The sequence below is a fragment of the Ictidomys tridecemlineatus genome, chromosome 7 (assembly GCF_052094955.1).
Source record: "Ictidomys tridecemlineatus isolate mIctTri1 chromosome 7, mIctTri1.hap1, whole genome shotgun sequence".
Taxonomy (NCBI): domain Eukaryota; kingdom Metazoa; phylum Chordata; class Mammalia; order Rodentia; family Sciuridae; genus Ictidomys; species Ictidomys tridecemlineatus.
Genome location: NC_135483.1, coordinates 145,410,055 through 145,423,827, shown reverse-complemented (window position 1 = coordinate 145,423,827; position 13,773 = coordinate 145,410,055). Strand labels below are relative to the sequence as shown.

The following is a 13,773-nucleotide window of genomic DNA, read 5'->3' as shown; positions in this document are numbered from 1 at the left end:
ATAGGATGACAAGGATGATGACTTCCAGAAAGCTTTCATGATCCTCCAAGCTAAGTGCCTTTCTCTGTACCCCTTTGACACCCTGGGCCTCTCTCAACTGTTCAGGGCAGCTGGTATTCCAGCAGGTTGCATTTGTATTCCAGTCTTGCTGCTCATCAGCTGGGAGACCTGGGGCCAGGTACTCAGCCCTTCTGAGCTTAAGAACTGTAATGGTCCTTCCTGAGCACCTACTTTTGCCAAGCACTCTGCCACATGTTTTATACAAACATTTAATTTAGTCCTCCCACCAACCATTCAAGATAGATCTCATTATTACTCTCTATGAATAAGAAAACTGAAGCCCAGTGAGACCATCTCAAGGTCAGTCATGTGGGTAGTAAGTGACAGAACCCAGAAAGTCTGCATAGAAAGGAGCCTATAAATGTTAGCTTCATCAAGCCCAGGACTTGGGTGAGGCAAGTGATGTGGATTGTAGGAGTAAAAGGTCAGATCCTGCCTTTTGTTTTGTTTAAAAAAAAAAAAAAAAACTAAGTTGCTGAGGTTAGCTTTGAGTTTGTGATCCTCCTGCCTCATCCTCTGGAGTGGCTGGGATTATAGGTGTGCATTCTGTGGCTGGCTCCTTGCTCAGATTTTGTCTTCATTTAGTATTTTGTTAGTTTGTTCATCATGAATTTTGTATTTGATTTTTATTTCTTGAATACTGCATTAAAACATTATTTATCTCGTTTGCTGAGCCTTTGAGCACTCACTTAAGTTTTGTGCCCATGGTACCCTCACCTCACTTTAGTCCCAGTATCATTAGCATCACATCGGAAGAGGGAATTACCTGTCAATTGCCCTGGTCAACCTCAAAGATCCTTAAAGGTACCACCCATGTCTTGTGCCCATAAATCCTAGAAAAGTCTTGGCACAGAGAATATGTTCAGTAAACATTTGTTGAACTCAACTTTCTGCTTCACAAAAATTTTAAAAAGACTACTTTCTATTCAGTGAGAGTGGAGGACTAATAAACTCTTCCATTTCCAGGTAGCCCTATTGGCCCACTGTGTATATTATTATTGGCAGCAGTATTACTATATTTTCATATTAACCATGGCTATGGGGTGTTGACTATCTACCAGTGCTGAACACTTAGCAGAGGGCTAGACACTGAGATTCAGCAGTTACTTATTCAGAATCTAACAGGAAGTGACAGGAAGTGACAGCATCAGGCCCAAGTCAATGTGAGCCCAAACCCTGGCACTTCCCACTCCTCTGCCTCCCTTTCTATTTCAGTTCATAGTCAGTGGCGGTGATGTGACAAAGACATCCTGGTCATTAAGGAGGGAGTTGGCCAAATGAAAAAATGGTAGTTTACAAAAAAAGGTCCCCACACTCTCATCCACCTAAAGAGGAGGGGGTTGTTTGATCCTTTCATGTTACTGAACCCTGCCGTCTCTGCTGACAACCACGGGGTTCTCTTGGACATTGTTCCATGCTTTTGTGTGTTGGGCCTGCATCCACTTGAAGGGATAGGTCCAAGACCTGTCTGTGTCTTGGATGAAGAAGTGAGCTAACTACACACTTGTCTTCCTGACCTGACCCCTTTCAGGTAAGTTGACGAGTCAGTCTGATCAAAGAGCAGAGAGCCAGAGAGGGTCAGTTGGTGATGTGTGCACCAGGCCAGACACGGGGGAGCTGGTGGTTCACAGCATTGTGTCCTTTGTCCTCCCAAATACAAGGGGTCAACACTAAGTTTCTCAGATCCTATTCTGATTGCCACCACAAATGAATGGTATGTTGTGGTGGTATTTTCAAAAATATATTCCTTAAAACTATCAGTACTACGTGGAATCCCACAGTTTAATAAGGTTAAACAGGCTTTTATACATCAGTATTTTCAGAGCCTTCCAAAGGGTAGTGTCCCAAAGAGAGGCCTCACCGTGAGGCAGCATGCTCACACCTACTGGGCCAGGACTTCCTTACTGGGAGCAGCTCTTCAGGTGGTACTTTGTGTAGGAGTAGTTTGGAATATGGAGCGTGGTAAGCCTTTAAATGCTGTCTCCTTGGGAAATGCCAAAAGGGTGAAAACTTGGGACGTGATTCTTAAAATGGTGATGAGCTCTTTTTTTTTTTTTTCCTTTTTCACTAGAAAAAAGAGTCATATAACTAGATTAAAAAACTTTTGGAAATAGGAATAAGACACCCTGTTTTCACAATTTTAAGATGTTCCTTGTCTTTTCCATATCTTCACACCTCCAGATCCATGGAGCATGGGGGTTGCCTGTGTGTTGAACACTGAAAACCTTCTGACATGGTGCTAAATACTTTGCATGGGTCATCTCATTTAATCCTTGCATAACTCCATGAGTTAGCAGATATAGTTCCCATATCAGATAATAGGGAATGAGGCTCAGAGGGTTTAAGTAGCTTCCCAAAGTTGCACAGCATGTGGGTGACTGAGCCACTGTTTAACACAGTTACTTTCTGACCCCACAGTCTATGTGTTTAAACACTGAAGTAGTGAAATAATTATTTTCTAACCTGGAAAACAAATATTTGTCTTAAATTTACTGCCAGGGAGTTTATCTTATCTTGGTTCATCATGCAAGCTCAGTTCTGTGCTGAATGATAGAAAACATTCCAGACTGTTTCTGTTTTTTATTTGTCCTTGCATCCCTTCTCTGACTTTCACAAAGTGTCACCGGGGCTTCGCAGCACATAATCCTAAATGCAGTACCACATTGTTTTCTGTTTTATAGCCCTACAATCTCCTCTGTTGTAAATACAATCAGAAATGATTGTGACTTTTTCTTGAAGCCTCAACATTTTTTAAAAAAGATGATTTATTTTGATAGTGCTTTAGCCTCATGATTTCAAATATTAAGTTACTTGGTTCAGATGGTCTTATATTTTCCCCATAAATGTGTTTATGTCACCCCACAGACTGAGAAATTTCATTTCAGCTGTTTTTTTCCCCCTTTCTTCATTTGATTTTCCTGCAGGAGGAGAACTGAATTCTTTGAACTTGTCAGCAAAGGAGAATATGATTGGAGCATCAAAAACCATCGTGATATATTTCGGTAAGAAAAAGCTCATGTTTATGTGTTTTTTCATTAGTTGAACATTTAGTCACACTTTTCTGACAGCACTAAGAGCATATAAGTGATTTTAAAAATAACGAATCTTACCTTTTATTCAAAACATTCTGAAATTAGTTAAATAACTAGAGATAAGATAAAGAATGCGTCTTTTTTGTCTTACAATTTATTTTTTGCCTTCTCTCCATTGATCTCCCTCCAAAATTAGAAAATAATGTTGGAATTAGTTCAGCTTCAACAAGCCATCATTTTTACTTTTTCCTGGGGGACAGGGCATGAAGGGGTGCAAGTAGGGAGGCTGGGGATTTGTGAGGCTTAGAAAGCAGAGTCATCCAGCACAAAGAAAAATGGAGAATTTGGTTTTTCTTTAAAGCCCATAGGCATTGTGGATAGAAACCAATCAGAACCACCTGAGTGGAGGATGGATGGGCCTGGAGATAGGAAGCCTGTTCTAAGCTGCAGGAGACCTCTTCCCAGGTGTTCAGGAAGGGTAGCAGCAAACCACTGTTACGCTGCAGGGTCCACAGCCCCTCCAGGTAGTTAGGTACCTTTCTTCTACTCAACCTCATCCTTCCCCTGACTCCGCCTCACCTCCCCAGACCTTCTGTGGCTCCTCCTTCTCATACTGCCAGATTTTACTGGGAAAGCCTGAGAGGCGACATTAGGACACACTGTGTCTGCTGCATAACCAGGCAACCACTGGATCAGAGCAGGCTTCCTGTCACAGCCCCTTGTCTGTTACAGCTCAGGAGCGCAGGGGCCCACCCACCCCGTCCCACAGCTGTCATCATATCATTGTCTCCTGAATTCTCACTAAAAGGCCCTGCATTTTCCTTCTCTCTACTTTGTTTTTAGTTGTTGATGGACACAATGTCTTTATTTTATTTGTTTATTTTTACGTAGTGCTGAGGATCCAACTCAGTGCCACTGAGTCACAACCCCAACCCTCTTTGTGTCAACTTTATGGACTCTTCAATGTCCTTTCCAGGGGTGGGGGAAAGCACCCCACTACTGATTCCATTGCCTCCACCTCCTCAATCCCACACCATCAGCCTTGCAGCATCATTTCTTGACTTTGGCTTCCATTTTCAAAATCTAGTTCTCTCTCTGACCTTTCTACATCTGAACATATACTTCTGCCTCCTCTAGAGAAACATCATCTGTAAAGCCTGCCCCTTCTCCAGGTCCCATCTTAGTTTCCCACTCTTCACTGGCACAATCCCTTGAAAGGGAATTTCTTTCTTTTTATGTGATTTTTAAAATTTCACGAGTAGTTATATGAATACATTTTTCTGTAATAAGCTAAAATCATTACAGTTACAACCCCCAATCTCCTTTGAGCTCCATACCAATTCCTGTACACATACCAATTCCTGTTACACAGCTAAATTTGTTGTCAATTTGTTGTATCTTTCCAGACCGTTTCCAAAGCATTCATATACTTGTATACCCTTAGAGGAAAATATTGTTCAGTGTGAATTTGTTTTTGTTCACGTTAACATAGATCATATATTTGCATACCAATCTGAGCTTGCTTTTTCATTTAACCCTGTGCCGCCTAATTCTTTCCATGTCTTTACCTCAGTTGTCTTTTATTGTGACATACATTCCAAAATTTGGAGATACCACAGTATCTAGTCATTCCTCTACAGAGGAATTAAGTCTGTGACACATGATTCTTCTCCTTTCAAGGTCACCAAACACCTCCCGGTATCAAATTTTCTAGTCTTTGTTCTCTTCAGTTGGCTTCATCTCTTCATAGCCCCTAATTGAGTAGTCCTCTTAAATCTCTCTCCAACTTTAGATTCTGCAAAACCATGCTGACTCTCCCTTCCCCTTTGCCCTTCTCCTCCCTCCCCTTTGTCCTTTGCTAGCCCGCCTTCCTCCCCCACCAACTGCTAAAGGTATCTAAGGTCCCCTAAGGTCCCCTAAGGACCTGTCTTTGATTCTCTCCTCTTGTTCCTCAGCGTCCTCCTGGTTTCAATGACAATCTTCACAAATGACCCCCAGCTTGTTTCTCAGGCCCCCTCTCTCTCTTCTGAGCTTCACTCTTAAAATTCCAGTGCTCATTCAGTGCTCATCTCCATCTGGATGTTAGATGTTTTCCTGCAGAAGTTTTCAAACATTTTTTGACCAGAACCCCCTCAGGAATAGGGTAGCGCCTATCTGAAGTTGAACAGATAATAACTGGGCAAATGTCTTTGCAGAATACTTTTAATTAAATTCTTGTTCTAAATCTATATTAATGCTTCATTTCAAATGTTATCCAAATGAAAAACAACATCTCACATAGCAAATTAAGTTTATCACCAATTGTTGTAATTTTTTTCTTATTTTCTAATTATACAAAGATTTTTATTAAAATTATGCTAAAAATATCTTATTTGGAAGCACAATATATAACATGGAGGTGTTTTCATGCCCTCATTCCCTCATCACATGGTTAGATCCTAAGCATGGGTCCCCAACAGTGGGGCTCTGCCAAAGCTCTATCTATAGAGAACTTTAAGATAGTAATAAAGCCAACCAAAAATCAGTTTACTTTTCATCATCGCCATATGCCAACAGTTCTGAACGAAGTCAATGATGAACTTCTTCTTCCTGAAGAAAATCTTTGCTTGTATAAATTCTAAAAAATTGCTGAGGTTACTAATAAAGATCGAAACCATTGATATGAAAGCTTCAAATTAGCACATTTATTACTTATCCTTTTATTATACATGAACTATAAGCTAAATCCAAGAATACCTGAGCAAACAGTTGGTCCTGACACAGGTGGCCCAGCTACATGCTTTCAAGAGTAAGGTCCTCTCTGGGACGTTTTGAACTTGCTCTGGGTGTGGTTTGTGCCTCCATCCTTGCAGAACTTCACGTTCCTGATTTTGACTCAGTGTGTGCTTAATAAACAGTGACAGCACTGCGGTGGGAAAGATGAAGCATGACTTGCCTTCCTTCTGTTCCACCATTGAGTGTGTGTATGTGTGTGTGTGTGTGTGTGTGTGTGTGTGTGTGTGTGTGTGTGTGACCATTTGTGGGTTTTATTTGTTTAAAATTTAAAACAGTGAAATGGGGTGCAGACTGCTAGGTATAATATTTTTATGTGGTGAGTGCAAATTTCAGTTCCTACATGAAATCTTTCACTGAATTTGAGTATATCTTTAAAATTAAAGTTTCTTCTTTTTACATTGCTGATTGTTTTTAACTACAGAACTAATCAAGAAGATAATTATCACTAGATTATTAATGAAATAATTTTGGCATATAGAGGAAAGATATGTTGAAAATGATCTAATGAGAGCAACAGAGATGCTGGGTTTTCGCACCCTACTTAGAACAGGGACAGTTGTACCCTCATTCTTGCAGACCATTCAATCAATTGCATTAAACAGATTAACACAACTTCACTGTAAATTGAACTACAATTTAACAGTTGATGCAAACTCGCTCCCTGCCCTGTTACTGTAGAATGGAATTTTAACTTTAATTTTAACTTCAACATAATTTTAACTTTAACTTCTGATACAGGATCCAAAAAATGAGATAAAACCATGCATTCATGTCCTTCAGTTCTTCCTTCATAATCTTCCACCTGTCCTTTCATTTCCACTCTCCTTTACCTTCCTCCTAGGTTCTTACCCATTGATGTTTCTAGCTGCTCTCCCTCCTGTCACTCTCTTTCTTCAAACTGTCTTCACATCTTAAGTTTTCTCCCTAAAGGCCTAATAAAGTCCGTCCCAACCTTGATTGACTTTCCACTGCCAATTGGGTAAAAGTTTTAGCCACTCCTCCTATCCTACCTCCCAGCTTCTTCCTCCTCGAGAGAGACTTTCTATTCCATTTCTATTCCTCATCAGACCTTGTGGATTCTAATCCTAGCTTTGACTCTCTAGCTGTCTAACATTGGGAAAGTTACTTCACCTTTTTGAGCCATAATTTTTAAATCTCTATAATGGAGATAATAATAGTATCCTTGCCTCATATAGAAATTATGCCAGTCACCCAGAAGTGGTTGTTCAATAAATCCTAGCTATTAGAATTATCATCATCTGAGCACCTAGCAAATACTCAAGATATGTATTGATCGACTGATTAAGGCAATATGAATTTGAGAAGTATGTTTCAAATGCTTAATCAAACATAATCTAAATCTCAAGTTGTGATGTAAGTAGACCCCCTCAAGAGATTATTTCCTATCCAAGAGACGACAAAGTCTGATGCATTATCCAAAGTCTTGCCCCCTTGGGTTTGAAAGAACCTGAAATGAGAAACATTGGAGTGCTGGGAGGGGGTCTGGCAGTCGTGGTAAACATAAAATCCTGAAGGTTTTACTCACCTTGGGAAAATTACTTAAATCTCTTCATGCATCTCTTTACTTATTTGAAAATGAGAATAATAACCCTGAGGGTTGTAATGAGAATTCATTTAGCTACAAGTTAGTAGTTAGTTAGAAAAGAAAGCATCTAGTACAGAAGTAGGCACATGGGGAGCATTTTAGAAACGCTCCTTAGAGAAAATTAAAAAATGAAGACTGGATTGATATGTCTTCCTTTGCATAATGCTTGGGGGTGTTGGGAATTCCATGCTTCCTAAGTGCTGCTCCGGTCCCAGAGGGCTGTGGATACTGGTGCAGTTAGCTTGTGCCTTGAATGGCCTATTGTCATCTGCACTCTGCCTGGTTCCCTGGAGGGGGTTCCTGGGGAAGTTACATAAACCCCCCCTACCTTGGAGGCCCTCTGCCATCTGGGCAGCAGACCTGTTTCCAAGGCACTGGGATGAAGAGTGGTATAAAATGTTAACCCTGGGAGCAAGACAGGCCTCTGACCCCTAACAACACAGCCTTTCTTCCCAAAGCCGTCAGCCAAAATGTGATTTCCCAGCTCAAATCCTGTCTTACTTTTCATCACATGCTGCTGGTTTTAGCCCAAAGAAAACAGATCTGGGACAAGGAATGTGCTCCCCCTGCCACCTACCACATCAAATGATAAGCACTAGAACTATCCACAATTTGAATTGTTCCCATGTTTCCATGGTTTGCTATGAATCCTAGATAAATCTGCCCCTTGAAATTCTCATTCAAAGCATTCCTGTGCTTTCTTATGTGCTCAAATCAAGGAAAGCCGGAGCTGAGTGTGGTTCTTCATAATGCTTATAAAACATGATGGGAGCCAGGTAGTAAACTGGAGTGAAATGGCGAGGCTCTCCCTCATAAATCCTGGTTCCATGGAGCCCATGAAAATGAAGGAGCACTTATGTGGCATGTGCCTCTTCTCTTTGGTATGGGTTTTCTTCCATTCCTTTCCATCAGGGATGAGTTTGTAATGTACATACTGGAATGTATATACTGTTACATACAGATTCCCTTGCTTATCGTTTTTTTAAAAAATGATCTATTATAAATTATTTTCAAGAGCTTGCTTAGCTCAGGTAGAGAGCAAGTAGCTTTCCTTGATTTGCTGCAGACAAAACAAAAGGGCCACAGGAGAATGTGTGAGAGCTTTGTCTTCCTAAGCAGTGTGGCCTCATGATAGAGATGCTGAACAGCAGGGACTATAAACAGGGCTGCCCCTTGTTGAGGGAAAGAAGATGTGAGCTGGCCTCCTTTCCATTTTATTTATTTATGTATCTAGGACGGGTTTGTTTAGGAATGCAACAAAAGATTATTCAGGCTGTTTTGTTTGGTTCTGTTTTTCAGATCAATGTTAATGACAGCCTGTGACCTTGGAGCCGTGACCAAACCGTGGGAGATCTCCAGACAGGCAAGTGGTGATTAATGGCAGGGCTCAGCAGAGGAGGGACTGGTGGGGGGTGGGGTGGGGGAGATATTCCCAGAGCCCCTGACTGCCAGGCACTGAAACCCTAGTCAATTTGCATCAGTATTATTAACATGGTGTAAAAAGCAGCAGCAGAATCAGTTGCACTGCTGTTTATCACAAAATCTTTTCTTCATTGTGCTTCTACTGAGCAATACTATTTCCATCTCTTTTTTGTAACATGCTAAATTGGAATAGCACCTTGACCACATCCTAAGACAAGCATTCAAAGATAATTTTTGAATAGGCCTGTTTTCACATCTGAAAAAAAAAAAAAAAAAAAAGAGCGGTGGGTGAAAAGGAAATTCTAGTTTTCTTTTCAAATACTATTTATATATCAAAGGACTTCACGGTCAAAGTATGCAGTGTTCGATTTGATTTGTACCCAAAAGGCCATGCCTTTATACCCATCTGTTTTCTGTCCCTGAATAAACATTGGTTTTATAGCAGCAATAGTTTTCCATCAAGTAACTACCCAACTCAAGATTCTTGATTACTGATATTATTTAGGGGTTAATAGCACTTTAAGTGCTCTTTTCTTGGTTTTATTTCAATATTTATTTATTTATTTACTGAAACAAGGTTTTACTATGTTGCCCAGGTTGGTCTCAAACTCCTGGGCTCAAGTAATTCTCCCACTTTAGCCTTTCAAGTGCTGAGATTATAGGTTTTTTGCTTTTGTTTTTCTCCTTTCTTTTCTTGGTACTATGGATTGGACCCAGCACTTAACCACTGAGCCACATCCCTGGTCCCTTTTTTTTTTAAGTTTTATTTTGAGACAGGGTCTTGCTAAGTAGCTGAGGCCCTCATAAAGTTGCTGAGGCTGGCTTTGAACTCACAGTCCTCCTGCTTTAGCCTCCCAAGATGTTGGGATTACAGATGTGTGCCATTGTGTCTGGCCTATAGGCATGTTTTTCAAAGTTTAAGTTAATTGGACTGTGGGGTACGAAATAGTAGCTTAGTATCTTAAGACTTAACCTTTTAGGGAAATAAGATACATTCATATATCAATAAATAACTTTGTTCTTTAAATCCCCTTTAAGATACATAGAATGATTATAGTAGGCTGAATAATGTCCACACAGAGATATCAGGTCCTAACCCCTGAAACCTGTAAACATTACTTTATGAGGAAAAGGTATCTTTGCAGATGTGATTAAAATAAGGATATGAGATCCTTCCTGGGTTGAGATTACCCTGGATATTCAGCTTTTCCCAAGTCTCCTTATAAGAGACAGCAAAGGAGATCACACATTCAGAAGAGGACACAGCAATATGAAGGCAAGGCTGAGATTGGAACTTTGTGACCACAAGCCAAGGAAAGCTGGTAGCCCCTGAAACTGAAGAGAAGGAACAGATGTTCTCTTAGAGCCTCAGAGGGAGCACAGCCCTGCCAACACCTCAATTTCTGCTCAGTGAGCTTATGAAGAACTCCTGGCCCCCAGAACTATGAGAGATTAAATTTCTGTTGACTTAGCCACCAAGTGTATGGTATCGTTTGGCAACTTTAAGAAATAAATCCAGTTATTATCCTCATTTCACAAATGGGAAAGATGAGATTTAAAAAGTAGTCTGAGGTCCTCCAGTAGTAGTTGGTGGACAGGGAATAGAGCCTAGTAGATTAAGCTCCCATCCTTCATGATCCATCATGTTTTTTCTTTTCCTACACACTCAGCAATTTTCAGTGATGCCAATGTGTCTACAGAATTAACTATGTTATCACTAAGCCCAAAAATCTCAACAAAGTGCTCGTGAACATGTGTATCCAGAGTTGGTTGGCACCTCTTTGTCCTCATCCAGACTGGGCTGATGGAGCAGCCTCTATCCGGATCATTCTGGAGAAACCCTGGGAGGATCTTGCTCTGCTAGTTAAATGCTTTCTTCAACAATTGAGTGGCCTCAACAGCTCATATAACCCCACTCGACATCCTTCAATGTGTCCAGCAATCAGAAAGCCAGTATAGCTGGTAAAAGCAGAACTGCCGCAGTCTGCCCTTATAATCACCAAAAACATAACTCACTCTCCTTCTTGAAAACAAAATGTACTCATCCTCTTCCCAAGAAAAGCTGCATCCCATTAGTCATGGCATCAAACTCCAAGTCCAGAATCTCTGAGTAATATGTGCTCACCTCTACAAAATGTATGAAGGAAAATTAAACACTTACATATGCCCAGATACAGTGGCTAACATCCACTCCAAACACAAAATACTCATCACACACTCCCATTCAGAAAAGGAAGCTATGAGCCTCATTTGGAAGTCAATGTTCATGGCAAATTCAAAACCCCATGGGGCATTCTTCATGAGGGTTGTCCTCATGCTAATGGGCTGGGAGATGCTGTCCAGTTAATTGTTTTCCATACTCTGGGAAATGATTCTTATCTGCAGGTCAGGCAGCTTTTCTCACCCTATTTCTCACCCAAAGATGGCTGAGGGTCCAAGACTTTCTACATAAACACAAGATCAGAGATGCTTTGGCATTAAAGTTCTCTCAAACATTTAGTCAGCTTCCTATATATTTTTTATTCTAATTATTTCCATTTGCCAATAACCATATACAGAGCTCTTTTTCATAGAAACATTTTAGGTGTGTTTTTTTTTCACTTCCTTATAATATTGAGGAATAAAGAAATATAGTAAATAGACTTTTCTTTCTCTCTTGTGATTTAATCCCTAGTACTTTGGGCCTCACAGGTTTCAGTGAGAGAACCATGTTAAATTATTTCTTTGAGACATTTTTGTCCAGTTCTGTTGTGTATCCCCTAGTTCATTCAGAATTTTAAAGTATAGATGTTCTGGCCCTATTTTTAATTGGATTCTTATTGTGAGACTAAGTCTTAGTGTACCTTTCCCATTTAAAGCATACCTTAATTTTAATTTTTATGTTTTGAGGTTGAGAAGCAACTTCATCTTCCATCTGTACAAGATCTTGTATTTTTCTGTTATCTTTCATTCCTAGTTACAAACATGCTGGCCATTTTCCAAATTCACGTCGGTAGAATACCTAGTGAAACAGTCCATACCAACCAACACATGCTACTAACATTGTTTTCTATTCTCTTTGCCTAAGACTATAAGTTTATTCAGAATACTGTTAGCTTCATTGCAGTGGTAACTGCACAAAATTGTGTAACATAGATTATGATCCTAAAACCCTCCTCACTGGTTAATGTCAAGCTTATGCCACATACTTCAAGATGTTTTCTTTCTTTTTTTATTTTTATGCAATTGTACCTTGCTTCTATATCAATTTTTTATTAGTCAAGGTTAGGCTAAGTGTTGCTGCAGTAACAAATACATTCTGAAATTTCAGTTGCTTAACATAAATAGATGTTTATTTCTTGCTCACATCACAGTTGAATACAGATTGGGCAGTTTTCCTATAAAGCTCTCCTCCATTTAAGTTCTGGTTTTAATTTCATTGGGACATATTTGAAGTCACAAAAAGCCACATAAAGGAGGGTAACTGTGAAGAATCTGTGTAATTGGTAGCATCTCAACATTTCTACCTACTGTGTGGGAAGATTGAACTTGAGAATAGACTGCAGAGAAGAGGTAAGTGAGGAAAGTGTAGTACTGTCTGGCTGCCATAAGAGGGAAGAGGTGGAGAGGTGAAGATAGGGGGGAAGTTTCTCACAAAAGTAGAGAAGACTGAAAACTGAGTGGGCTGAGGTATGAAGTGCCAGGGCCTTTGGAAAACCCAGTGAAATATGCCAAGAACACAAGAGCTAAGGAAGCAATAGCCCACATGGAACAAAAAGTGATGTGGCAGAGTTGGAGGGAAGGAACAAATTTCTTTTTTTCTCTTTCTCTTCTTTCTCTCCCTCCCTCCCTCCCTACCTACCTTCCTTCTTTCCTTCCTTCCTTCCTTCCTTTCTTTCTTTAACTAGGGATTGAACCCAGAGGCACTCTGTCACTGAGCTACAGAGCTACATCCCCAGCCCTTTTTATTTTTATTTTTATTTTTTTTAATTTTGAAACAGAGTCTCACTACATTGCTTAGAGACTCACTAAGAGGAACACAATTTCTGCATTGTTATTTTAGGTCAATAGTAGCCTCTCATGGGTGGCCTTCTTAGTCACTGCCATAAACATTATTTTATTTTTAGGATATGAAGTTCTGCCAATAAGTGCAGAAACAAAATTCAGGGAGACAATACATGAAACCATGTTTTTGCAGATGTTTCCATCAGAAATCTTATTGTGGTTCTAAGCTGCAAATGTCCTTCATGTTTGCCTCAGATTGAATGGGTTCAGATATTTTTAAAAACTATTCTCACTTCTCGATATTAACATTTGAACAAAAGAATAGAACCTTCTATAAAATACAAATGTATTTCTAACTTCCTAGATTTGGGATTGGATTTTTTTAAATATTCCTTTTCATTTTTTAAAGTTGTGGTGTTTTATTCTATTAATCCTTCCTCAGAAGCATGACTCTAACTAAGTATGTGGGTTTCCCCTGTGATCCCTCAAGGCCTGATTAGCATCTCAATTTCTTTCTTTAATAAAAAATTCAATCAGGAGCCACTTAATGTTCCTGATTGGGTTTTTAAGTACAAACAAAGCAGTGGTACAAGTTAATCTATGAAAGAAGCACAGAGGAGTTAACAGGACCACTTTAGAAAGAGTAAGGATAGGATTTTGTCTTCATTTCTTCATTTCTTTACTTCCCAGGGGCTATGGACCTGTGCAGGACTCCCACCTTGGGGTGCCATGTGCACATTTACATTTCCTAATGCAAAAGACCCAGCTTTGGGCTGAGGGGCATTCTGGGAACTGGATTGATGAGGCCAGACCCTAAGGGGATCATTTCTTTAAAGGCAATGCCAGAGAGAGAAGAGAGAGGCCTGGAGCCCTAAAGTGAAAGGTAGTGGCAGA

At 40.0% G+C, this 13,773-nt stretch overlaps 1 protein-coding gene across 2 annotated transcripts in view; it reads left to right on the top strand.

Annotated features, from left to right (window-relative positions):
* The window catches only part of Pde11a (phosphodiesterase 11A), a 381,907-nt gene that overhangs the window by 326,208 nt on the left and 41,926 nt on the right, over positions 1-13,773 (top strand). For both annotated transcript variants that reach the window (XM_005324647.4, XM_078017653.1), the window contains exons 16-17: positions 2,985-3,062; positions 8,773-8,836. In XM_005324647.4, the coding sequence (XP_005324704.2) occupies positions 2,985-3,062; positions 8,773-8,836 (142 nt within the window). The remainder of the gene's footprint in view (positions 1-2,984; positions 3,063-8,772; positions 8,837-13,773) is intronic.